At 31.3% G+C, this 25,007-nt stretch overlaps 1 protein-coding gene across 1 annotated transcript in view; it reads right to left on the reverse strand.

Moving 5' to 3' along the window:
• The window catches only part of GRIK1 (glutamate ionotropic receptor kainate type subunit 1), a 99,122-nt gene that overhangs the window by 48,259 nt on the left and 25,856 nt on the right, over positions 1 to 25,007 (reverse strand). Inside the window, exons 5-7 of the mRNA XM_074300518.1 lie at positions 17,679 to 17,732; positions 13,211 to 13,384; positions 4,661 to 4,804 (exon numbers count right to left, since the gene is read on the reverse strand). Of these exons, the coding sequence (XP_074156619.1) occupies positions 4,661 to 4,804; positions 13,211 to 13,384; positions 17,679 to 17,732 (372 nt within the window). The remainder of the gene's footprint in view (positions 1 to 4,660; positions 4,805 to 13,210; positions 13,385 to 17,678; positions 17,733 to 25,007) is intronic.

Below are 25,007 nucleotides of genomic sequence, written 5' to 3' on the forward strand. Positions count from 1 at the left end.
AGGTCTTTCTAGCTACAAAATTCTATGATCTATGTGAGTTTAATTTTCCTAACTAGCTTGTAAATTCCTTGAGGGATTATGTTAATATTTGTATATTCCTGACAGAAAACTTAATGAAATGCTGAATATACAAATGCTCAATAAATATGGGATAAATATTCGCAAAATTATAGATCTGAGACATCTTTAAAGTTTAGCTAGTTTTAATCCTCTTTTACATGATATTCTACTTACATTACATTTACAAAATGTAATCCTATACTATATTACATTACAGTTATAAAAACTGGGAATTATAAAGGTTATGTGATTCTGTGGCTCAAGTTTAGCTAATCAGTATTTGAGAGAACCTTAAAACCAAGGGTGTGTTTAAACCAATTGGAACAGACTTACTAGAGCTAATTGTTAAATTTTCAGTATGAGCATTTATACCTTGGAAATTGACAAAAGCTACAAACCAAGATTTGATTTATTATTTTGTTGCTTGTCTAGATTTAATAATGCAGATTCATTTTGTATGGAGTATATTTCCCCTCCCTCCAAAGAGAGCCAGTTGTTAAACATTTACTAGCACACTCTTGCTTCAAACCAATACCTAATGTTCTTTCCATTATGTATTTGTGAGATGGGGGATGAGGGAAAAGACAATATTCTGCATTTCAAAAAGTATGCTTTTTGCATTACATTATATATGACGTGCTTTGTTGTTGTTGAAATGCTATATATGTTTTTTAAAAAACATATTCAAGCAAAATAAAACTATACAATGGTTGTCTTTTTTTTAGATCTTGAATCTTCTGTCAGTAATGAGTAAAGGGCTTCATCATATATATATATATATGTATATATATAATGTCTGTCTTCCAAAGATCAACCTAGCTTGGAGTACCAAACTTGTTGGCCATCAGCTGCTGATTAAAAAAAAAAAAAAAAAAAAACCTCAAGATACCTACTAAGGCATTCAGTAATTTGTCTGCATCGATGTAGAAGGTACCAACACTATTAGAATCAAAGATCCTTGAAGAAAGGTAGGTCTCCATTGATGGATTCTGAACAATCTATTAAAGTTGATCTTCTACACAATGGTACTTTTACTGTGTACAATGTTCTCCTAGTTCTGTTAAGTTCACTCAGCATCAGTTCATGTAAGTCTTTCCAGATTTTTCTGAAATTTGCCTGCTCATTATTTCTTATAGGACAATAATATTCCATTACATTCATATACCATAATTTCTTCAGCCATTTCTAATTGATGGGTATCCCCTCAACTTCCAATTTTTTGCCATTACAAGAGAGCTATCTGCAATCACTTTAGTAAAGAAGATGTTAACACAATTACTATGTATGTATTTCTCATTAACACATCAACCATTAATATTCAGTTAATCTTAAAATATTTCTTAAAATGCAAAACAAAAAAGTCTTTACATTTTATATTCTGTAACTTTTCTAAAGTTGTTAATTGTTTCAGGTAAATTTTTTGTTTGATTTTCTAGGATTCTCTAAGTATGCTGTCATATCATCTGCAAAGAGTGATGGTTTAATATCCTCATCACCTACTCTAATTCCTTTAATTTCTTTTTCTTTTCCTATTGCAAAAGCCAACATTTCTATTACAACACTGAATAATAGTGATAATAATGGGCATCCTTGTTTCACCCCTGATCTGAAAGGGAATGTCATCTAGCTTCTCCCCATATACAAATAATGCTTGCTGATAGTTTTAGATAGATGTTGCTTATCATATTAAGCAAAACTCCATTTATTCCTATGCCCCTGGTATTTATAACAGGAATAGAGATTATCATGATTTCTGCTAGCTTCCTTATATCGAACCAGTTCTGCATTCTTGATATAAATCCCACTAGGTCATATCAACATATCCTGCTGATATGTTATTGTAATCTTTTGGCTAATATTTTATTTAAAATTCTTGCATCAGTATTCATCAGGGATATTTGTTTTTCTCTTTTGGCTCTTTCTGGTTTAGGTATCAAGCATCATATTTATGTCATAGAAGGAATTTGGCAGAACTTTTTCTTTGCCTGTTTTTTCAAATAGTTTACATAGAACTGGAATTAATTTTTCTTTAAATCTTTAGCAGAATTCACTTGTAAATCCATCTGGTCCTGGAGATTTTTTCCTTAGGGAGTTTATTGATGGCTTGTTCAAATTCTTTTTTCTAAAATGAGGTTATTTAGGTAATTTACTTACTCTTCTGTTAATCTGGGCACCTTATATTTTTGTGAATATTCATCCATTTCAATTAGATTGTCAAATTTGTTGGCATACAGTTGGGCAAAATAGTTCCTAATTATTGCTTTAATTACTTCTTCATGGCTGGTAAGTTCATCCTTTTCACTTTTGATACTGATAATTTGAGCTTTTTCTTTCCTTTTTCTATTCAAACCAAATAAAGGTTTATCTATTTTGTTGGTTTTTTCCATAAAACTAACTCTTCATATTATTAATTAGTTTAATATTTTTCTTATCTTCAATTTTATTAATCTGTAATTTGATTTTCAGAATTTCTAATTTGACATTTAATTGGGAGGTTTTAATTTATTGTTTTTCTAGCTTTTTAGCATGCCCAATTCATTTATCTTCTCTTTCTCTATTTTATTCATGTAACTATTTAGAGATACACAATTTCCTCTAAGAACTGCTTTGGCTGCCACCCATAAGTTTGGTGTGTTGTCTCATTTTGGATGGAAATTATTGATTGTTTCTATGATTTATTGTTTGATTCACTCATTCTTTAGAATTAGATTATTTAATTTCTAATTGGTTTTTAGTCTATCTTCACTAAATGTAATTTTTATTTGTATTGTGATCTGAAAAGAATATATTCACTATTCTGCCTTTCTGTCTTTGACTGATTATGCCCTAATATATAGTCAAATTTTATATAGGTACCATATACTTCTGAGGAAAAGGTATATTCCTTTCTTTCTCTATTCAATTTTCTCCAAAGGTCTCTCATATCTAAGGTTTCTAAGTTTAATAACCTTCCTAATTTCTTTCTTAGATTTATCTAATTCTGAGAGGGGGAAGTTGAGATCCTCCCCTGGCATAGCTTTGCTCTCTATTTTTTCCTGTAACTGGCTTACCTTCTCTAAGAATTTGGATACTTGGTGCAAATATATTTAGCGTTGATACTACTTCACTGTCTATGGTATCTTTTAAAAAGATGTAGTTTCCTTTTTTTTTGCTTTGTGTGAGAATAATATTTACATTATATTGCACCTATATACTCTAATTATACTCTCCTATTAATGTAAAGAGAAGTATGTGCTTAAAATTTCAGGTGCACATATAAGGCATAAAGCATATCATATGTGACACATGTAGATTGTGTAACTTAGACTTCTGAAACTGTAGAGTTCAGTGTCCTCTTCCTGTTCCAGGAACTATCCATAAAAGTTTCTAGAAAAAATAGCTCTTGTATTAAACAGATGCTTTCTTAATTAAATTAAGTTGATCCAGGATTTGCTTGAATAACAGCCCACTATGAGAAATATCTCAGTTAGGCTAATCAATCTTCTAGATGGTTCCTCTGATTTTTCCATTTTTAAGGTGTTTCTCAGTTCAGCTGTACTTAGTCTTTGACAAGGACCTATATCACTTCTACTTTCAGATTTAGCTGAAGACTTCAGCTGAAGTAGCATTATGCTCTTTTAGGAAGAGGTATTGATCTTTATGCTAAATTGGTAATAGTTCTTCTAATGTTACTTTTTTGCAGGATTTTTCTCTTCTACTTTCTTAGCAACAAGAGGCAATATAGAGAAATTATTTTCTGTTTTCTAATTTCATTAGCAAACTCATAATAGAGAGCAAAGTATATTCTCTCTATTACTTTTTCTTCTTAGTAGCACAGATGATAGAAACTCTCTAGGCTTTTTTTTTTGACAAACCAATCTGTTCCATACCATAACAAATAATAATACAAAAAGAGAATTATAGTCTCTTTTTTTGTAAAGCTATTTTTCTCTATATTTTATCTTGATTCAGAATCTGGATCCTCCATGCAAAAGACCTCAACTTAGACTCTGGATGGTAACCAGACTCCCACCTTCCATTTTTAGTCAGGTAAATAACATTTGGCCCACAATCAGAATGGTTCTCCTTTCCTTATTTTCCTAGTTATTAATCTAAAAGTTGCTTCAATTCTTCAATATTTTGCTGATATGAGTAGTTCAGTTGCAATCAACCCATGTGTGTGTATATATATATATATATATATATATATATGTGTGTGTGTGTGTGTGTGTGTGTGTGTGTGTGTGTATGTATATATGTATGCATATGTATGTATATGATGCAGGACACAGCAAAACTAATATATTGCCCATTACCTGACATCTACTATTTGACTAGAGAGGCATTAAATTAGTGATAATGATTGTGATCTTTTTATATCTAAAATAAAAAAGGTAACAGTAAGGAGGAACAAAAATAAGTCCCATTGGAAAATTATTGGATATCTGTTTAAACATCTTTAAACGAATGACTACAAGTGAACTTTACTCAGACTAATTCATTTAGGTCATTTAAGGATTTTCCTTTAGTGACAAGTAATTCACAGAAGAAAAGAATCAATGAATTTATCCGACACAACGTGAAGGAAAGAATAAAAGAACAATAAAGTAGCAAGAATTACCTCTTTGATCAAATTAATAAATCTGTGTCCAAAGCGCCATGGTTTATGTCGGTGACACTGCAGGGAGCTGATAGTCATCTGAGAAGCTTGGTGAGAGGCAATAGCTACTGCATACACAGCATCATACATCAAAGCTGCTTCAGTCTGCAGGGAGAAAAATGCACATGCTTTCATTTCCACATTTATTTATCTTTGCTATCTTTATTTCCTCGGTCCTTTGACTCTTAAAGGCTTTTATAACTTTATTCTTGAAATACTTATTTCCATTAGTGTTTTTTGAAAGCAATGATGTTTAAAAAATTTTTTTTGTATCTCCAATCACAGTGCATAATCTAGGATCAGCCTCGTGAAATACAACATGAAAAATACCATTACAAATAGTTTGACCAATAGATGATAAGTACCTTGGCCATTGAAACCCATGGAAAAAAAGAAAAATAAGGCATAGATTTCAAATCTTCTATGACCTTTGAGATGATGACACAAGGTTAGAAAACAAAACAAAACAAAATAATAAAAGAGTGCAAAAAACTACATGGGCTAGATCATCAATTAAAACTGTAGGTATTCTAAATATGAAATCTCTGTGCACTAACTAGTCAACTATCCTACTACCTGTCCTACTATCTAACTTGATTATATCAATAGTGATACTCTTATAATAAAGGATATTATCATTAAATGGAAGGCTTACAGCTTCCTTTAGACAAAAGTAGATGTTTTGCCATAATACTTGACTCAAAGACAATTAAAAAACATTATTAATGGAAAATATGGTTACTTCATTTTGTAGTGCTGATTAATACCATAGGCAAAAAGGCTACCATATTGTTGCAAGTTATATGCCCACATCTATTGTAGAGAATGAAGATAATTCTCTAACCATATATTTTGATAATTAATTTCAATACCAAAATGGAAAATAACAATTTATTATGTACCAAACAATAAATGAGATACTCTGCTGATCATTGGTGTTATAAGAACAAATATGAAATAGGCTATAACCACAGGGAGCTTAATTTCTCACTTTACATATAGCAAATGTGTATGTATACAGATACAAATATATATATATGTATATATATATATATATATATATGGACACACATATATAAATACATAATATTTGAATATTGAGTTCCAGTTTAATAAACAAGACATCTGGATAATCTTTAAAGTATTAATAAATCATTTTTTAAAATGTCAGTCATGGGAAGCAGCCAAAAATGTCAATCATAGGAACCAAAAACAGAAAAATACAAGTTATGAAAAATGGAAATTTAGAACCATAAGTAACTAAAACCTGTATACTCAATTTTCATCATTATAAAATCTTTATGAAAATATCTGAAGTCTCATGGTCTGTAAAGTAATTAGTCATTCATAATAAACTTGTTTTTAGAGACACCTGGTACCATAATCTCCTGACAAATAAGAGAAGAAATGGAAGTAGTGTAAGATTTTTTTATTCTTTGGATAAAAGATCACTACAGAAGGCAACTGCAGCCATGAAATTAAAAAGACATTTTCTCCTTGAAGGGAAAGCTATGGCAAATCTAGGAAGCACACAAAAAAGAAGGGCCAACAAAGATCCATATAGTTGAAACTATGGTTTTTTCAGTAGCAATGTATGGCTGAGACTTTGGACAATAAGGAGAACAATCAATCAATACTTAAAGAAATTAATTCAGGCTACTCACTGCAAGGAAGATCAATTATAGAAGCTAAAGCCTCATGGCCACATAAAAAGAAAGCAGGTCTCACTAGAAAAAAATCCTGATATTGGGCAAAGTTGAAGCCAAAAGGAGAAGGGGATAGTAAAGGATGAGATGACTGCATCATATTTTGGAAGCAAAGAACAAAAATTTGGACAGACTTTGGGAGAAATGTAGGAAAGAAGTACCTGGCATACTCTATAGGACATGAAGTCACAAAGAGTCAGACATGCCTTAAGAGCTAAACAAATGAAGTATTAAATCAACTGTGAAAATGAAGTTGTCAAGTTATACTTTTATGAAGTGGGGAATATGTCACTCAGAAAGCAAACAATGTCTGAGGGATGAAGCATAGAGCTCATGAGCCTCCAATGAATGCCATGTCTCCACATAACTTTTAAGTGTATATATAAAAATGGAAAAAGAACCCATATGTGCAAAAATGTTTGTAGCAACCCTTTTTGTAGGGGCAAGGAATTGAGTAGCTGTCCATCAGTTGAGGAATGGCTGAATACATTATGGTATATGAATGTAATGGAATATTGTTGTTCTATACGAAATGATGAGCAGATTGATTTCAGAAAAGCCTGGAAAGACTTGCAAGTAAGTAGAATCAAGAGAACATTGTATAGAGCAACAAGATAATATGATGATCAACTGTGGGGGATTTGGTTCTTTTCAACAATGAGGTGATTCAAAGCAATTCCAATTGACTTGTGACGGAAAGAGCCACTTGCATCCAGAGGAAAGATTATGGAGACTGAATATGGATCACAACATATTATTTTCATTTTCATAATATATTCTCTTTATATTATTTTGTTGTTGTTGTTATTTGTTTACTTGGTTTTTTTCTCATTTTTCCCCTTATGATATGATTTTTCTTGCACAGAATGATAAATATAGAAATATGTTTAGGAGAATTGCACACATTTAACCTACAGTAGATTGCTTGCTGTCTAGGGGAGGAGGAAGCTGGGGAAGAAGTGAGAAAAATTTGGAACTCAAGATTTTACAAGGATGGATTTGAAAATTATCTTTGCATTGCCTATATTTTAAAAAATAAAAAGCTTTTAAAAAAAGAATTGCAACATCTACATCCCCAAAATTTTGGTATGCCATTCATATTATTGTCATTAGGTTTAATGAAATTATCTTTTATTTTGAACCACTTGCTTTTTAGGAATAAATTATTTAGTTTCAAATTAACTTTATTCATTTCTTCAATAGCTTTTTCTTAAGGATAATTGTGTATATTCAGGCCAGTAGTTAAAACATGTGTAATATTTTACTGTTATATATTTGTTTTTGAGGAGTTTATGCCCCAATAAATCATCTTTAATAAATCATACACTACCCCAAAAAATAATCAGTTATGTAAGCCTAGGAAAAAGAAAAACAGCTCTTGGTAGAACTAAAAAATCCATGAATCTCAAGAAAAAGTAGTGTGTATGTGATTGGGGTATGTGTGTGTGGGTGTGATTTTATATATCCAGGATTTAAGTAGCGATGTTGCTTGAACTAATTGCATATGGTATGGACAGAAACTATGTTCTTGGTATTCCCTTTGAATAGAACTCCCAAGGAGATAATCCTGCCCCTCCTTTATCCCCATGAATTCCTTTTTTCCCTTTTGAATTGTATTTTATTTTTTCCAACTACAAGTAAAGACAATTTTTGACATTTATTTTTAAATAAAATTCTGAATTTCAAATTTTCTCCTTCCTCTTTTACTCCCTAAGATGGTAAGCAATTTGATAGAGATCAATATATGCAATCATGTAAAATATTTCCATATTAGTCATGTTGTGAAAGAAGAAACACAACAAAAGTAGTGCATTACATATCTTAGAAATAAGACCTGTATCAAAAAATCTGTTGCAAAGATTTTTTTCCAGTTACTTGTTTACTGTCTAATTCCAAGTTCATTGGTTTTGTTTTTGCAAAAGAAAAAAACCCTTTACATTTTACATAAATTATCCATTTTATCTTCTATAATAAATTTGAAGAATTTTATATCTTTCCTAAATCATCCCTACTCACAGATTTAAAAGATGATTTCTTTCTTGCCCTTCTAGTTGATTATGATGCCACTTTCTTAGTATAAATCACATATTCAGCTTTCATGGATGAAGATGTTGATGTATGCTGAAGGTTTATTAAATGAATTTTGAGTTTTCCCAATAATTTTAGTGGAATGTTTGGATTTATTGAATAAAAGATACTATGTCCTTTATTAATGTCATGTAAATAATATCTGTTTTATTGACTGACTCATCTGTGTTTTAATTGGTGCCAAATAGTTTTGATGATTACTGCTTCATACAATAGTCTGAGATCTGGTACTGCTAGGCACTTTTTTTTACCCATTTGTTTTTTCATTACTTCTCTTGAGATTCTTTATCTTTCTAATCATCCAGATAAATTACATTTTTATTTTTCTAACTGTATGCAAAAATACTTTGTTAGTTTGATTAAAATGGCATTCAATAAATAACATATTTAGGTAATATTGCAATTATTGATTGTCTTATTTTTACAAAATATTTTGTAGTTCCATTCTTTTAGTTCTCAGAGGTGTCTTGGTATGATCAAATTATTTTGAATTGATTTTACTTGTCTCTTCTTGATGAGTTGTGCTTGTAATGTATAGAAATGCTGATGATTTACTAATCTTTCATAGTTGATATACACCAGAAGAAAGTTATGAAAAATGGAGTAAGACATACATTTATTTATAATTGGCAAGAAGGGCTTTAAATATGGATAAATTTTATATTCTGCAATTTTGCTGAAAAATTTTTATTTGATTGCTGCTTTAAGAGATCACTAAACTGTAATACCATTTGCAAAGAAATAGTAAGTATTTTAGTTTCATCTCTGTGTTTATTCTTTTAACTCCTTTTTCTTGTTTTATTGCTTTAAGTAACATTTATAGCTATATATTAAAGTGATGTCTATGGACATTTGTTAGGATTACAAAGTGAGAACTCAGGTTGTCTAAACAATTTTCTAGCTCAGAGTTCACACCTTTAGGAGTTTACACCTTTAGACTTCTGAAAAGGAGCTTACACCTTTACACTTTTACACCTTACATTTAAAGGAGTTTACACCTTTGAAAAGGAGTTCTGAAAAGTTTACACAACCTTTGAAGGGAGCAAGTTCATTGGTTGAAGGAGTTCCCACAAGCCCCTGAGTTCTCACATGCCCATTCTCTGGGAGGATAAAAGAAGACAACATTGGGCCTGGAGAAGTCTGATTTGGGGAAGGACAAGAGCTGGAGGAGATTCAGAGCTCCCAAGAAACCTGTTTAAAGATTATACAGAAAAGAGATCTCCTCCCAGAGAAGAATTCAGATTGAGAGACGACAAGAACTTTACATTTTGGCGCCCACTGTGGGGCAAGGACTTATTCTGAGCCTTTCAGAGGAGCTAGCCCGGACCTTCTTGATTTACTACTCATCTATTTGGAAGGGTCTCTAACCTTTTTCATTATATAAAATATTTGCTCTTGATTTTAGACAAATTCTACTTTACTGTCCTTTTTAATTTTATTAGGAAAAATATTGGATTTTATCCAAAGTCTTTTTTGCATCTAATGCTATCATCATGTAGGATTTTAAAATTATCTTTAATGTGACCTGTTTTATTTGTTTAGAGTATAACTAAGTTGTACTACATAATTTTAAAATATGTTGTGATCTATCTGAAATTTTATTTAAAATTTTACATTAAAGTTCATTAGAGATATTAGTTTATAGTTTTCTTTTCATTTTTTTCTTTGCTTTAGGTATAAAGTTCATATATGTATCAATGAAAGATTTTAAAAGGGAGGATTCTTGAAAGATAGCAAAGTAGTATAGGAAATGAGAAAAGTAATTAATTTTGAACCTGTACTCTGTTCCAAGACCTTACTGGCTTGGGTACTTGGAGGAAAACAGTTCCTGATTTTGGTTTCACAGAAGAGGAGAAACTTTCAGCTGAAGTAGAGACTTCAAGGAGTGAGAGCATTTTCAGTAACATGCAGTGTTATAGCTGGTGGCCCTACCCATGGCTCAGGGGTGGAGAAAAGTGCCTGACAAAGACAGAGCTCAGAAAACAATTGTATGGAAAAAACAGAAGATTGACACATCAGGACCTGGAAAAACCTGAAAATAGAATAAGCTTCCTTAAAAAAGAGAAAAGAGAAAGAATCCCAGCCATAGATAGCTATTATGGGGATAAAAAAGATCTGTATTCATGCCCAGAAAAAGATAGCAAAGTTTAAAAAAAAAAAAACCCTACTTCTTAAAAAAAAATTCAAATGATCACAAACCCAAAAAAGGTTTTTGAAAGAGCTTAAAAAAGACTTTAAGAGTCAAATTTAAGAGGTTGAGGAAAAATTAGGGGGGGAAGTAACATTCCAAGAAAATTATGAAACTGGAACCAACTGGAAAAAGAAATCCAAAAATTAAGAAAGAAAATAACCTCTTAAGAACTGTAATTTGGCAAAGGGAAGCTAAATATGTTATAAAACACCAAGAAATAATAAAAAACAAAATCAAAAGAGTGAAAAAATAGAAGAGGATGTGAAATTAGAAAAACAAGTGACCTGGAGAACAGATTGAGGAGAGAGAATATAAGAATTGCTGGACTGCCTGAAAGTTATTTTTTAAAAGAGTTTAGATATGAAAATGAAAAAATAATTAAGGAAAAATTTCCTGAATTTCCAGAATGAAAGGGTAAAGTAAATATAGAAAAAAATTATCAATCACCATCTAGAAAATATTCCAAGATGAAGACTCACATAAACATCATAGTCAACTTTTTAATTTCTCAGGTTAAGGAAAAAATACTACAAGTTTCAAGAAAAATATCAAAGATCAATTTCAAGGGACTCAATAAAGATAAACTATTTATACTTTATACATGGAAATATAAATCATACATCTAAACTTTTCATTAGTAAGGGAATATTTGAAAGAAAGATTTGAGTAGAGCTGAATATGATATGATTCTAAAAAGCAAATCCACATAGGAAAAGGTATATTAAAAAGAATAATTAGATTATAAGAACAAAGTGCAAGAGCAAGAACTGACACAGAAGAATTAGATGGGGGGGAGAAAGGCTGATAACTTTGGAATGATACTCATATCTGGAATGGTTTAAAGAGGAAACAAGACAAATATATTTAGAAGAAAAAGTTTTCTAAATTTATTAAAGAAATCAGAGGAGGAGGGAAGAACATAAGCAGAGGTATAGAAGGGAGTGTTGATTAATGGTAATGGAATGAAAAGGGAGGGAAAAGGTGGGAGGAAAGGGTAGGAGGAAATGATAAGGAAGAGATCCTTAGCAGTTGGGGTGGGTTATGAAATAGCTTGACATAATAGTAATTACAATGGGCAAAAATTAGAAAGATAGTGGTTGGAAGTAAATCAGACATATAAGGAGGGATAGGGTTTTAAAAAGTGTGAATGATAATAGAGAGGGAAAATAAGACAGAGGGAAACACATAACTAATAATTATAATTTTAAATGTGAATGGTATGAATTCACCCATAAAATGAGAAGTATATTTGAGGTTAAACTGAAGAATTAGAGTGGAATTCATCAAGCTTCATTTTAGGTTTAAAAAAATCAGGGATAGTAATCATGATCTCAAAGTTAAAACCAAAATAGATTTAATTAAAAAAGATAAACACGGAAACTACATTATGATAAAAGGTACCATGGATGATGTAGCAATATCAATACTAAACCTATATTCAACAAATGCTATAGGATCTAAATTTTGTAAATGAAAAAAAAATAATTCAGGTGGAAAGATACAGCAAAATTAGTAGTAGTAATATAACCTTCATATCAAGTGCAACTTTAATCTTACCCCTTCAAAAGTAGTTAAATCTAAAACATAAATAAGAAAGCAAAGGAGATAAATAGAATCTTAGATAAGTTAGATATGATAGATATGGAAAGGACTGAATGGAAACAGAAAGAAATATTTCTCAACTGTACATGCTACTTTTTACTCAAAAATTACCATATATCAGTCCATAAAAACTTTATAGTTAAATGCAAAAAAGCAGAAATATTAAATGCTTCCTTTTCAGATTACAATGCAATAATTTATACTCAATAAGGACAATGTAAATTTGTTTCTAACTGTTAAAAAAAACAACTAATTGGAGACTAAACAACTTAATCTTAAGTAGTGAATGAGTTAAAGAACAAATTATAGAAACAATCAATAATTTTGTCAAAAAACAACAATGATCCATGTCAAAACATATGGGATGCAGCATTTCTCCCATTATTTAGATCAGTCTTTGTGTGGTATTTTTAAATTATATAATATATGTGTATGTATATGTGAAAACAATTTATAATTTATATATAAATTTATAAGTAGATTATATATCTATCTAAACTATACATGACCATGTATCTATAGATACAAAGGTTTATTAGTATCATCTTCCATGTTATTAGTGACAAAGTAAAAGGAGAGAAACTATATGAATAGTTGTTATCTGAAGAGTGTTCTTTTAAACTTTTACTTTAATTGTGTTCTTACTTCATCTTCACATTCTCACTTTTGTGGTATTAATAGGAAGTTAAAAAGAAAAATTTTATATTGGTTCCAATAATGATTTTTAAATGCAACTTTTAAAGATACCAGGTTATCTTCTTTATTTTATAACGAATATGGGAAAATTCTTTCTTCTACATGTTTTAAGAAATAACATGGAATTTTTGAATCATCCTCTTTTGCAAAAAAGAAAATCTATGAATAAATTTCCTTTTGAAAAAATGATCTTTAAAGAAATTTTAAGAAGTCAACTATGGTACTTACTGTCATCATGCCATTCAATAGACCCATCTCTGATTTGGGTGGAGCTTGCAATCTTTCCATTGACCACTTTTCAATAATGGATGAAACTTGAGGGTTATCGATATTAAGTAGCCGAAATCCAGTCATATTTACTCCACTATACCTGTAGATTTCCAGGTCTAGTGCAAAGAAATCCTGTAATAAGTGACAGAACTGATAACTTAAAATATGCATTGAGGAGATTCTAATTAAAAATAATGATTTGGGGGGGAAAGGAAGTTAAATTTCTTATCCTCGTTCTCATTGCTTTGCCAAACTCCAGAGAAATAGGAGTTTTGATTTTTTTTTCTGATACTGTTACAATTATGACAAACAAGCATGGGGAGTCTATAAATATTCAATATTCTCTGCAAATTGCACAAAGTAAATTCTAAGATTTTATAAACTATGTTATAAATTTAGTATAAATACATACAATAAAGCTTATAAAATTTATTGTTTGTGGACTCCATTAATATATTTGCAGAATATAGACTATCATAATTTGAAGTGCCCTTGTTTGTTTTTGTTGTGTTATATTGCTTCAGCTCAATTCTCTACAAACTGGGTTGCCATGTAGCTGCTTCAATGATTAGCTACCCCTCCATGGTGCTTTGCATTGTTGTTTTTGAGTCATTTTCAGTTGTATTCAACTCATCATAACCCCATTAAGGGGATTTTCTTGTCAAAGATACTGCAATGATTTGCCATTTTCTTTTCCAGCTTACTTTACAGATGAGAAAACTAAGGCAAACAAGGTTAAGCAACTTGTTCAGTCACATAGCTGGTAAGTGTCTGAGGCTGGGTTTGTACTCATGTAGATGTATATTTCTAATTTCAAACCTAGTGAGCATTCCACTGTGCCAACTAGCTATCTTGGAGTACCCACAGAGATCATATATTCCAACTTTCTCATTTTAGAAAGAGGAACACTCTGAAGCCTAGAAATACAAAACTGATTTCCCCAAGGTCATTCAGCTAGAGATGGTACTTAATATATTACACATATTATTATAGTAGAATTATATATGTCTCTATACATATGCATGCATATTATATATACCTATATATATGAAGCACATTTAGAGAGAGCATCTAGACCAATCACATTTTTCCAATGAAAAAACCAGAGTCTAGAGAAATTAAATGTCTTTCCAATGGATGAACAGTTATGTTCAAAAAGCAGGACCAAGAATTGAACATAAGTCCTCTAACTCCAAATCCAATCTCCATCTCCATCCCACTTGCCCACCATAGAGCTCCAAGCCTATAGTAAAAAAGACATCCTCAAGACTTCAAGTCTGGCGTCAGGTACTTTCTCAATATATTGTCCTGTTTGTCTCAGTTCCCCTTCTGTAAAATGAGCTGGAGAAGGAAATAGTAAACCACTACAGTATCTTTGCTAAGAAAAGCCCAACTGGGGTTGTTAAGGACCATGCCTAAGTATGAAGCCCCTACAGCTGTGAATCATAACACACTTGAAGGAATTGCAATTCAACCTTTACTGATGCAGATGTTGCCTGGGAATTGGGAATGAAATAAATCAGAGGCAAGAAGGAAGAGGAAAGAAATCAGAAAATGCAACTGCCTCTCAGTCTCTTTGTATTTTATCATCCTCTCACATGAAGAGATTCATTCTGCTGGTCAGAATTAGATATCCAGAAGCCATTAGCAGGTGGCTCCCATAACAGTCAGCAGCCACTAGCAGGTGGTTCCCATAACATGGGGTCACAAAGAATCTAAATGACAGTCATATCATAGTATTTACTCATATTTAGCTTATAATCTTTGTTCCAAATAATAAACACTTCCATATTCATTAATCATCCTCATTAGTATAATTTAGTAAAATCAAATTCCTGATAATTTTTAGTCATAAATAAACATTTTGTACTACTGGAGCCTCATAAATAGTTATTTGGCATTTAAATATAACTGTGATGTCTTCTACTTGGCATCTAAAAATCTCCAAATAACCTAATTCCTTTAAATGTCGCATTGTCATTATAATCCAATGTTTGGTAAAAGAGGCAGATTTCAGTTTTGGCAGGCAATTTTGTTGTGGTTGTTGTTGCTGTTGTTATTTGTCACTATTGCTTTATCTTGTTCTTATTTTTTTCATGATATTCAGATAAATGATCCAGGGAAAAGTTGCTAGACTATTCTTCTTCTATATTTAATATTCTTTGAACATCTGCACAGATAGATAAAATACTTCTTCATATATTTGGGGAAAAAAACTATGGGGAGATAATCTTAACCTTCTGAAGGTTCAGAAAAAAGCATTTTTAAAAAACAACTCAAGTGACAAAATGATATGTATCTCATCCTGTTCTTACATAGTTTTAATTTCTTCTATTATGCTATTAGTTTAGAAAGGATAATGAATTTGTGGTTTATACTTCTTTCTACTTGATTCTTTCCAGATATTTGGTAGCTAGGCAGGGGTTCTCAAACTACGGCCTGCGGGACACATGAGGCCTGCTGAGGATATTTATGTGGCCCGAAGGGTTATGGCAAATGGACTGAGGGGCAGAGACAGAGTGTGTTTTTGTTTTTACTATAGTCCAGCCCTCCAACAGTCTGAGGGACAATGAACTGGCCTCCTATTTAAAAAGTTTGAGGACCACAAAGTTTCGTATGCAGCAGGGATATGTTTCAGGTCTTAATCAGTCAGGAAGTCCAGCCTCCTAAAGATGAAATCTTTCTATAATTATTGGTAACAATGACTGGAGTACTGCTCAGTTTCTAGAAACAAAAATGCATTACCCAAACATAAATTTAAAGTTTTTTTGGATGTCATATTGTTAGTTGAGTTCATGCAGATATTACCCATAGATCTTTTAACTTTGGGTCTCAGCTCTTTTATAGACTCCCATCATAATACTCTCAGTTGTATTTGATTTTGCTTCTTGGCAAAATGATATCTGCTTGTTCCAAAAGTATTTCTTTCAGTTTTTAACCTATTTAGCTTGTGTTCTGAAAACATATGCCAATCTGCCTCCACTTTTTTGATACTATGTCAGTCACACAGTGAATATAGCACAGGACCTGCAGTCAAAATTATCTGAATTAATCTCATGCATCAGGCATGTTCAATGAGTAAGTCACTTAACCTTAATCATTATGATTTATATAATTTACTTCATGTGGAGTTGAAATACTATAAACCTGCTTGTTGTTTGTTCTTACAATACTTTTGGAAGTCTTAATAATTTGGTAATTCCTTTGAGATGATTATTTTGTTCTGATACCTTCTACATTTATTATAGTTAATTTTTATCATGCCAGAAGCATATATTAAGTCTGGCATTGCCTAAATGTTAATTGCTTTAAATATTCCCTCTAAATTTGACTTTAAGATTCTATTCAATCTCTTGAATTAATTTTTTTCTTATTAACTTTATTCTTGGTATGTCTTGCTAGAGAAAACCAGTCATTTGTACTCCTCAGAATCATTAGTTTAATTTGACCTCTGGCTTCAAGTTCCAGAATTTTACTGTTTGTTTTAACAATTTTACCTTTATCAGGTCCATATTTTTCACTGGAGAAAGTTTTCATGAGATGAAGTACTTGTAATGTCCCTTTACATGCCATATAATTTGATGTTACCTATGTATAATAAGTGATTAATAAGATGCTTTGGTATAACTCCCTTTTTAACTTGAAAGTTTTGTTGAATAGTGAGGATAGGGGAATTAATACCAGGAAGAACCAAGTTAATAATATCATTATCATCATTATTATTGTCTTGATCTAGGATCATGATTTCATCTTTATTGAGAACTTCTAATATAACAACTCTCTTTCATAATGTAGATTAGTATCACTTCTGGAAGTGAGAAATTAAATAACTTGTACATGGTCACATAACTTGGCTATGTCAGAAAGGAGACTTGAACCCAGATGGAATGGACTATAATACCTATCCTCTGCTCACTGTGCCTCATTTCATTCCTAAGTAGATAGACGAATACACACACAGACACACACAAACACACATATATTGATATATAATATGTATTTAATTATATATAACTATATTTTTCCTAATGAGTCAAAATTTTTGAAGGATAAAACATCAGCCAGTTCTCAGGAGATTCTAATTAATTATGGCTATTCTAATATCTGAAAGCCATAAAACAACATAGCGCCAATGCAAAGACATATTGGCTTGTATTCAAGTGTTAAGTACTTATACTTCATAGTTTCCTTTAATTTTATTCCCTTTTCATGTAATACATAGGGATAATTAGAACGAAACAATATTTGTTCAGTTCTACAGGATTTAGAAGATTTGAAGGAAATTAAAGCAAGTTGGTTTTTTTTTTTTTTTTTTTTTCTCTTCCTTTAATAATAACAAGGTGACACTAAATTTAAACAGAACTTGCCCTCCATGGAAATTTCTCTAATATTATGAAAATCTTAATTTTTACTGAGACATTCTTACCAGTGTTGTAAAAAAGTAGTGATAATATTCAGTCATCATACCCATGAAAAGAATCTGTAAAACACAAAACAATGTTAACATATTATTGAATGTACTTGGAACTCTGTGCCTCAGTTTTACTTTAACTTGAATCACAACAATTGGTAATCATGAAAAAATCTTGAGAGGGAAACTATTCCTTAGAACAACTTCTTAGGAGAAATTTTCTTTGGTTAAATTTTCACTGGTGGATTTTATCCAGCAAAGATCACATCAGAGACCTGACTCATCTCTCAATCCCAATTCTTCTGATCCAAGGTTGGGAACATTGCAATTTTTGTTTAATTTTAATTTACCATTGGTGTTTAGAGCAATTGTTTGATAATAATTGGCAGCTGAAAACCCAAGAAGTTCCCATAAGGATCAAGCTCCTTAGAGAATTTTTTTCTCCAAAGAAACTCTCAGCTGAAACTGAGGAATGTTCAAAAAACATGCACCAGTGACAGCCCCTTGAAGAAGTCCTTAACAAGTCAGGAAACTAAAATACTTCCCATTCAAAGAGGGTGGGAAGTCTACTGTTTTTATTTTGGGAGGAAACTCCATTTAAAGAAATTCTAAGTACAAACTAGGGTGCAGAAAGCCAAGGTAAACCTCTTATTAAGTTACCTGGCTCCCACAAGGAATTTTTCCTAAAGAGATATTGGTGAGACTAGTAGGTGGATCTAGCTCTGATGAGGGACCATATCTGATGAAGGAGTATCTAAGCCAGCAAAATGCCCCTTAGGGAACTTTTTTGCTTCCATTCCAGGAAAGTGAAGGGGTAACAAAACAAATATTTGCAAAGTTAACATTAAGAAATTAATAGGTCCCAAATTTGACCCAACAAGAGACTTTCATTTTTAAATTGGGCACACTAATTTTTATTACATGAATTAGTATCTTTGTGTATATGTGGTTCTATGTGACTTTTTAAATAGGTGCTTTGGCAGAGTGCCTAGGAGGATGGAGTTTTAAAACAATTCTCCCAGCTAGCAGGGACTTAATCCTTATAAATCTTTAGGGAGGAATAAGGAGAAAGACTTTGCTGCTAAATGCTTTCCTGTGTCTGTCTTGTCATATTATTTATATTTGTAAATCAATCTAGCTTCTTCCTGAGACCTTATTAGCCAAAGGAGACTTTTTCTTAAGAAAAATGTCCTTCTCTACCTTCTAATTCTGGCCAGGATTGGAAGGCAGACAAGAGACACAGATAATAAGAAGGGATATTTTCCAGTCTGAAGAGAATGACATAATAAACTAGATGCTAAATGTGTTACTGAAATGTAATTTTTCTATTGTGAATTTTGAAAATATGGTTTAAATGTTTTTATAAATGTTAAACTATTTTAGTGAGTTTTGGGGTAACACTAAAATTTGTTTGAAGGAAAACAGGAATAAAACTGTGGATGTAACATGAAAATAACACATTTTTTTTTATCACTTTATCCCATATAATAAGAAATTCCTGTTTTAATGCAAAGTAGAAGATAATTTTACTGATAAGAGAAAAGGGAACTAAAGCTAGTTTGAAAGTATTATCAATGATATGCCAACATGGGAGAAAAAAAAAAAACAGGTTTGCAATTTAAATTTATCAAGTACTTAAGAACTGCCTATTATTAACTTTTTCCTGGGTTCACAAAATAAGAAAAGCTTGCATACTTAGGAGTTTTCCAAATTAAAATTAAGTACAAGCCAATTAAGAAAGAACTCTTTAAAGTGATATATGTTTTGAAATTGGAAATTTGGCTGTAAATTATATTAGACTCCCCAAGTCAAATTTGGATCTTAATTAGAGTACATTTGAAATAACTTGTCAAAGAGAAAATGAACTTCCTATCCATTTTGCAATATAATTTTTATAACAGAAGCATTTAGCAGAATTTGGGATTAGATTCACTCAACCACGATCTCAGACAAAATTAAAACTAAAATAGATTTAGTTAAAAGAGATAAAAAAAGGAAACTTTGTAATCAAAGATACCATAGATAATTAATACTAAACATTATGCACTAAATGCTAGAGCAGCCAAATTTTTAAAGGCCAAGTTAGAGAAATTATGAATGGAAATGGATAGCAAAATAATGGAGGACTTAAAACCTTCCCATCTCAGGACTAGATAAATCTAACCAAAAATAAATAAGTCAAGGAGATGAGTCAAATCTTCAAAAAGCTAGCTATGATAGCTATCTGGGGAGAATTGAATGGAATAGAAATAAATATACTTTTTCTCAGTAATACATGGTACTTTTACAAAAATTGACCGTGAGTTAAACCATAAAATCTTTATAGCTAAATGCAGAAATATTAAAAGTATTCTTTTTAGGATTATAATGAAGTAAAAATTAACAAGGGATTATGGAAACACAGATTAAAATTAATTTGAGACTAAAAAAATCTAATCTTAAAGAATTCATGGGTTTAAAAGCAAGTCATACAACTCTGAGATACCACTACACACCTGTCAGATTGGCTAAGACGACAGGAACAAATAATGATGAATGTTGGAGGGGATGTGGGAAAACTGGGACACTCTCCATTCTGGAGAGCAATCTGGAATTATGCCCAAAAAGTTATCAAACTGTGCATACCCTTTGATCCAGCAGTGCTACTACCAGGTCTATATCCCAAGGAAATACTAAAGAAGGGAAAGGGACCTGTATGTGCCAAAATGTTTGTGGCAGCCCTTTTTGTAGTGTCTAGAAACTGGAAAATGAATGGATGCCCATCAATTGGAGAATGGTTGGGTAAATTATGGTATATGAATGTTATGGAATATTATTGTTCTGTAAGAAATGACCAGCAGGATGAATACAGAGAGGCTTGGAGAGACTTACATGAACTGATGCTGAGTGAAATCAGCAGAAGCAGGAGATCAATATACACTTCAACAACAATACTATATAAGGATGTATTCTGATGGAAATGGATATCTTCAACATAGAGAAGAGCTAATCCAATTCCAATTGATCAATGATGGGCAGAATCAGCTATATCCAGGGAAGAAACACTGGGAAATGAGTGTAAACTGTTAGCATTTTTTGTTTTTCTCCCCAGATTATTTTTACCTTCTGAATCCAACTCTTCCTTTGCAACAACAACCACAACAACAAAATTCGGTTCTGCACATATATATTGTACCTAGGATATACTATATTTAATATGTATGGGAATGCCTGCCATCTAGGGGAGGGGATGGAGGGAAGGAGGGGAAAATTCGGAACAGAAGGGAGTACAAGGGATAATGTTGTAAAAAAAATTATCTATGCATATGTACTGTCAAAAAATGTTATAATTATAAAATTAATTTTAAAAATTTTTAAATAAAAAATAAAAAGCAAATCATAGAAACAGTAAATGGTTTTGTTAAAAAATAATAATGAGACAACATAACAAAACTTATGAGATGCAGCATAGGAGTAATCAAATAAAAATTTGTATCTCTAAAAGCTTATATCAATAAAATAAAAAGGAGCCCAATGAATTGGGGGATGTAAATTTTCCCCCGAGGTAATTGGGGTTAAGTAACTTGCCCAGGGTCACACAGCTAGGAAGTGTTAAATATCTAAGGCCAGATTGGAACTCAGGTCCTCCTGACTTCAGAGCTAGTGCTCTATCCTGTGCCAACTAGCTGCCCCCCGGGGACGGGGATGCAATTTTAAAACAACTAAAAAAATGAACTAATTTAAAATTCCTAATTTAGAACCACATTGGAAATACTAAAAAGTTAAAAGTGAGATATTATAAAATTGAAAATAAGAAAACCATTGAATTACTCAATAAAACCAAGAGGTTTTTTTTTTAATAATAAAATAAATAAATGATTCGTTAATATGATTTTATTTTAAAAAGAGAAGGAAACCAATCATTAGTCTCAAATATGAAATGAGTGAATATCATCACTGATGAAGATGAAATCAAAGCAATAATAGGAATTATTTTGCTCAATCATGTGCTAGTAAATTAGACAATTAAGTGAAATGGAAGAAAACTTGCAATCCCTCATTCATTCCTGGTATAAATTCCAATTGGTCAGAATGTGTAATCTTTGTGATATAGTATTGTAGCCTCCTGGCTAGTATTTTATTTAAGATTTTTGCATTCAAATTCATTAGTGATATTGGTTTATAATGGTTTTGGTTTTGGTTTTCCTGGTTTAGGTATCAGTACCATATTTGTTTCATAGAAGGAACTAGTAAGACTTCTTTGCCTATCATTCTAAAAACTTTATTTATTTATTTATTAGAATTAGCTGAACTTTAAATGTTTGGTAGAATTCACTTATAAATCCATCTGATCCTGATGCTTTCATCTTAGGAAGTTCACCTAAGACCTATTCAATTTTTTTTTTTCTAAAATAGGCTTATTTGGGTATTCTATTTCTATTTTCTATTTGATAATCTAGGTGGTTTTTATTTTTCTAAGTTTTCTTCCATTTGATTCATCTATTTTATTGTTTGTTTTATAAAACCAACTCTTGACTTTATTAATTCAATTATTTTCTTATAACCATTTTATAAATCCCATTTTTCATGTTTAACATTCTCTACGTCAAAATTCTAGAAATAAGATGGGCTGAACTGCAAAAGGCAAATAGCACAGACACAAAATCCTCTTTGTTTATATGTATAGAAGATAATTCCCTAAAATAAAATGGTTGACTTATATGTAGCATGGATGAATTGTTCAATAATTAATTTTGCTTTCAAAATTATAGAACATTAGAGCTATCATGATTAAAAATGAGATAAACTGAGGAACAAAGTTCTAAGCACATTCAATTTATTGTTAGGACTGGAAGTTGCCTTTTAAAAATGTCTCCTTGGAATGTCAAAATACCCTGAATGAGGACAAATTTATTATTTTTACAAACAAAAGGAAGATCATAAAAAATTAGAAGGCAGCATCACAAATGGGGAAAGCAATATGATTGCCTACAAAGTTAGGCATTATAGATATAGGGAATAATATAATTGATTAGACATCATGTGTGTAACAACCCCTCCTTCCATTTTGTCACTTTATAAGCTTGGTGATATTCACCTACATGGCAAACTAATGTTACAGAGATAACATATTTCCTCTAATTAGTCAAGGACAGTTACTGATTCTCAGATTTTTTTAAATTAAAGTGAGTTATAGAAAAACTAAACTTTTAAACTTACTTCAAAGAGAAAAATTAAACCGTTAAACCTATGAACTTTTGAATTTTATTCAAAAACAAATATGATAGACAGTTATATAAAATGTCTGTGGTGATACAGAATAGAATTAATTACAAAAATGGAAACATTATCTATTTGTTATAGATAAAGAAAACAAAGCCCAGGATTGTGAAACAACTTATTAAAAGTCACATAGATTTAAAAAGTAGCATTTGAACATAATTACTCTCAGGGCTAAACAAGTGCTCTTTTCACTATACCACATTAGGTAAATACATGAAAAAAAATGAAATGATATAATAATTTGTTTAATTTGATAAGTAGGAAAAAGCAAAGATTTTAAAAGATTAGGAAATCTAAAAGTAAACTCTTTATTTCTTGTAAAGAAAAACTGGAAGAATGATGTACCAAAAAAAGAATGTGATAGAAGAAAGGTTCAATTTATTATCTTTTAGACCAAATTCAGAATTGGAAATGTTAACTAAATTTGTTACCAATTAAAGATTGAAGTGATCATGAGAAAAGAAGTAGAATCTAACTGTAAATATACAGCAAAGCAGAAGCAAGTCTCAAGGCAAAGGAATCAGTGGCTGTAGTGACAATTTTCAGATCTCTCAGCCTAGAGACAATAAGGGAATTGTACATTGGCCAGAAGGAAATTAACAGGGGTCCCATTGCTGACACCAGGGGCCCAAATCTGCTGCATTACCTATACTTGTATTTGGGTCAAAAATCCTGGAACTTACTCCCATTGCAAGAAGGAACACTAGCATAGCAGAGCTTGTTGCCACAAGGGAGTAGGGACTCTGGTCACAATTCCAGGACTAAAAAGAGTGCTTGAAAGAGTCAAAAACACGAATCCCCAGAATTACCTTTGAAAACAACTGCACAAAAAACCTGAAGCTTAGGACAGTGGACCATTTACTTGGGAAGCAGAGTCACTTAATATAGAGTTAAAAGTCAAGGAATAAGCTGGAAAAATGATTAAACAACAGAAAACAATTCTGATCATAGAAATTGATTTTGATGATAAGGATCGAAACACTAATTCAGAAGAAGACAACAAAGTCAAAATTCCTGCATCCAAAGCCTCAAAGAAAAATATGAATTGGCCTTAGACTATGAGAGAGTCAGAAATGATGTTAAAAATCAAATAAGAAAGGTAGAGGAAAAATTGGGAAGAAAAATAAAAATGATGCAAGAAAATCATTAAAAAAGGATCAACAGTTTAGTAAAGGAGCATAAAAAATACTGAAGAAAAAAAGTAACTTAAAAAACAAAACAGGCCAAATGGTAAAAAAAAAGAGCCACAAAAATCCAATGAAGAGAAGAATGCCTTAAAAAGCAGTTGGTCAAATGGAAAAAGATATAAAAAGTTCAATTAAGAGACAAATTCCCTTAAAAGTAGAATTGGTCAATGGAAAAGAAATGTACAAAAGCTCACTGAAGAAAATAATTCCTTAAAAGTTAGAATTGGGCATGTAGAAGCTAAATGATTTTATAAGAAATAAACAAATAAAACCAAAAGAATGAAAAAAATAGAAGAATAATGAATGTATTACTTATGAGACTTATGGATAGCCAGGAAATATATAAATAAATAAGAGATAGAAAGATGTAAAATGAATATTTTCAATTATATTATTATTTTTTCCCCCTGAGGCTGGGGTTAACTGACTTGCCCAGGGTCACACAGCTAGGTAGTGTTAAGTGTCTGAGACCAGATTTGAACTCTGGTCCTCCTGAATTCAAAGCTGGTGCTCTATCCACTGCGCCACCTAGCTGCCCCTTAATTTTCAATTATACTAAATTAAAAATGTTTTGTACAAATAAAAGAAATGTATCTGAGATCATAAAGAAAGCAGAAAATTCAGGGAAAATTTTATAGGCAGCTTACCAGATAAAGTTTTTGTATCTAAAATATATAAAGAACTTTGTCAAATCTGTAACAACTTTATGAAAATATGAAAAAAAATGCTTTAAATCATTATTGATTAGAGAAATGCAAATCTAAAAAAAATCTTGACATATTTTATACCTGCCAGAGAGGCTAAAATGATTGAAGGAGAAAGGAACAAATGATGGGGGGAATATGGAAAAATTAAGGATACTAACTCATTATTGGCAGATTTGTGAATTGATTCA

This window comes from Sminthopsis crassicaudata, chromosome 3 (assembly GCF_048593235.1).
Source record: "Sminthopsis crassicaudata isolate SCR6 chromosome 3, ASM4859323v1, whole genome shotgun sequence".
Classification (NCBI taxonomy): Eukaryota; Metazoa; Chordata; class Mammalia; order Dasyuromorphia; family Dasyuridae; genus Sminthopsis; species Sminthopsis crassicaudata.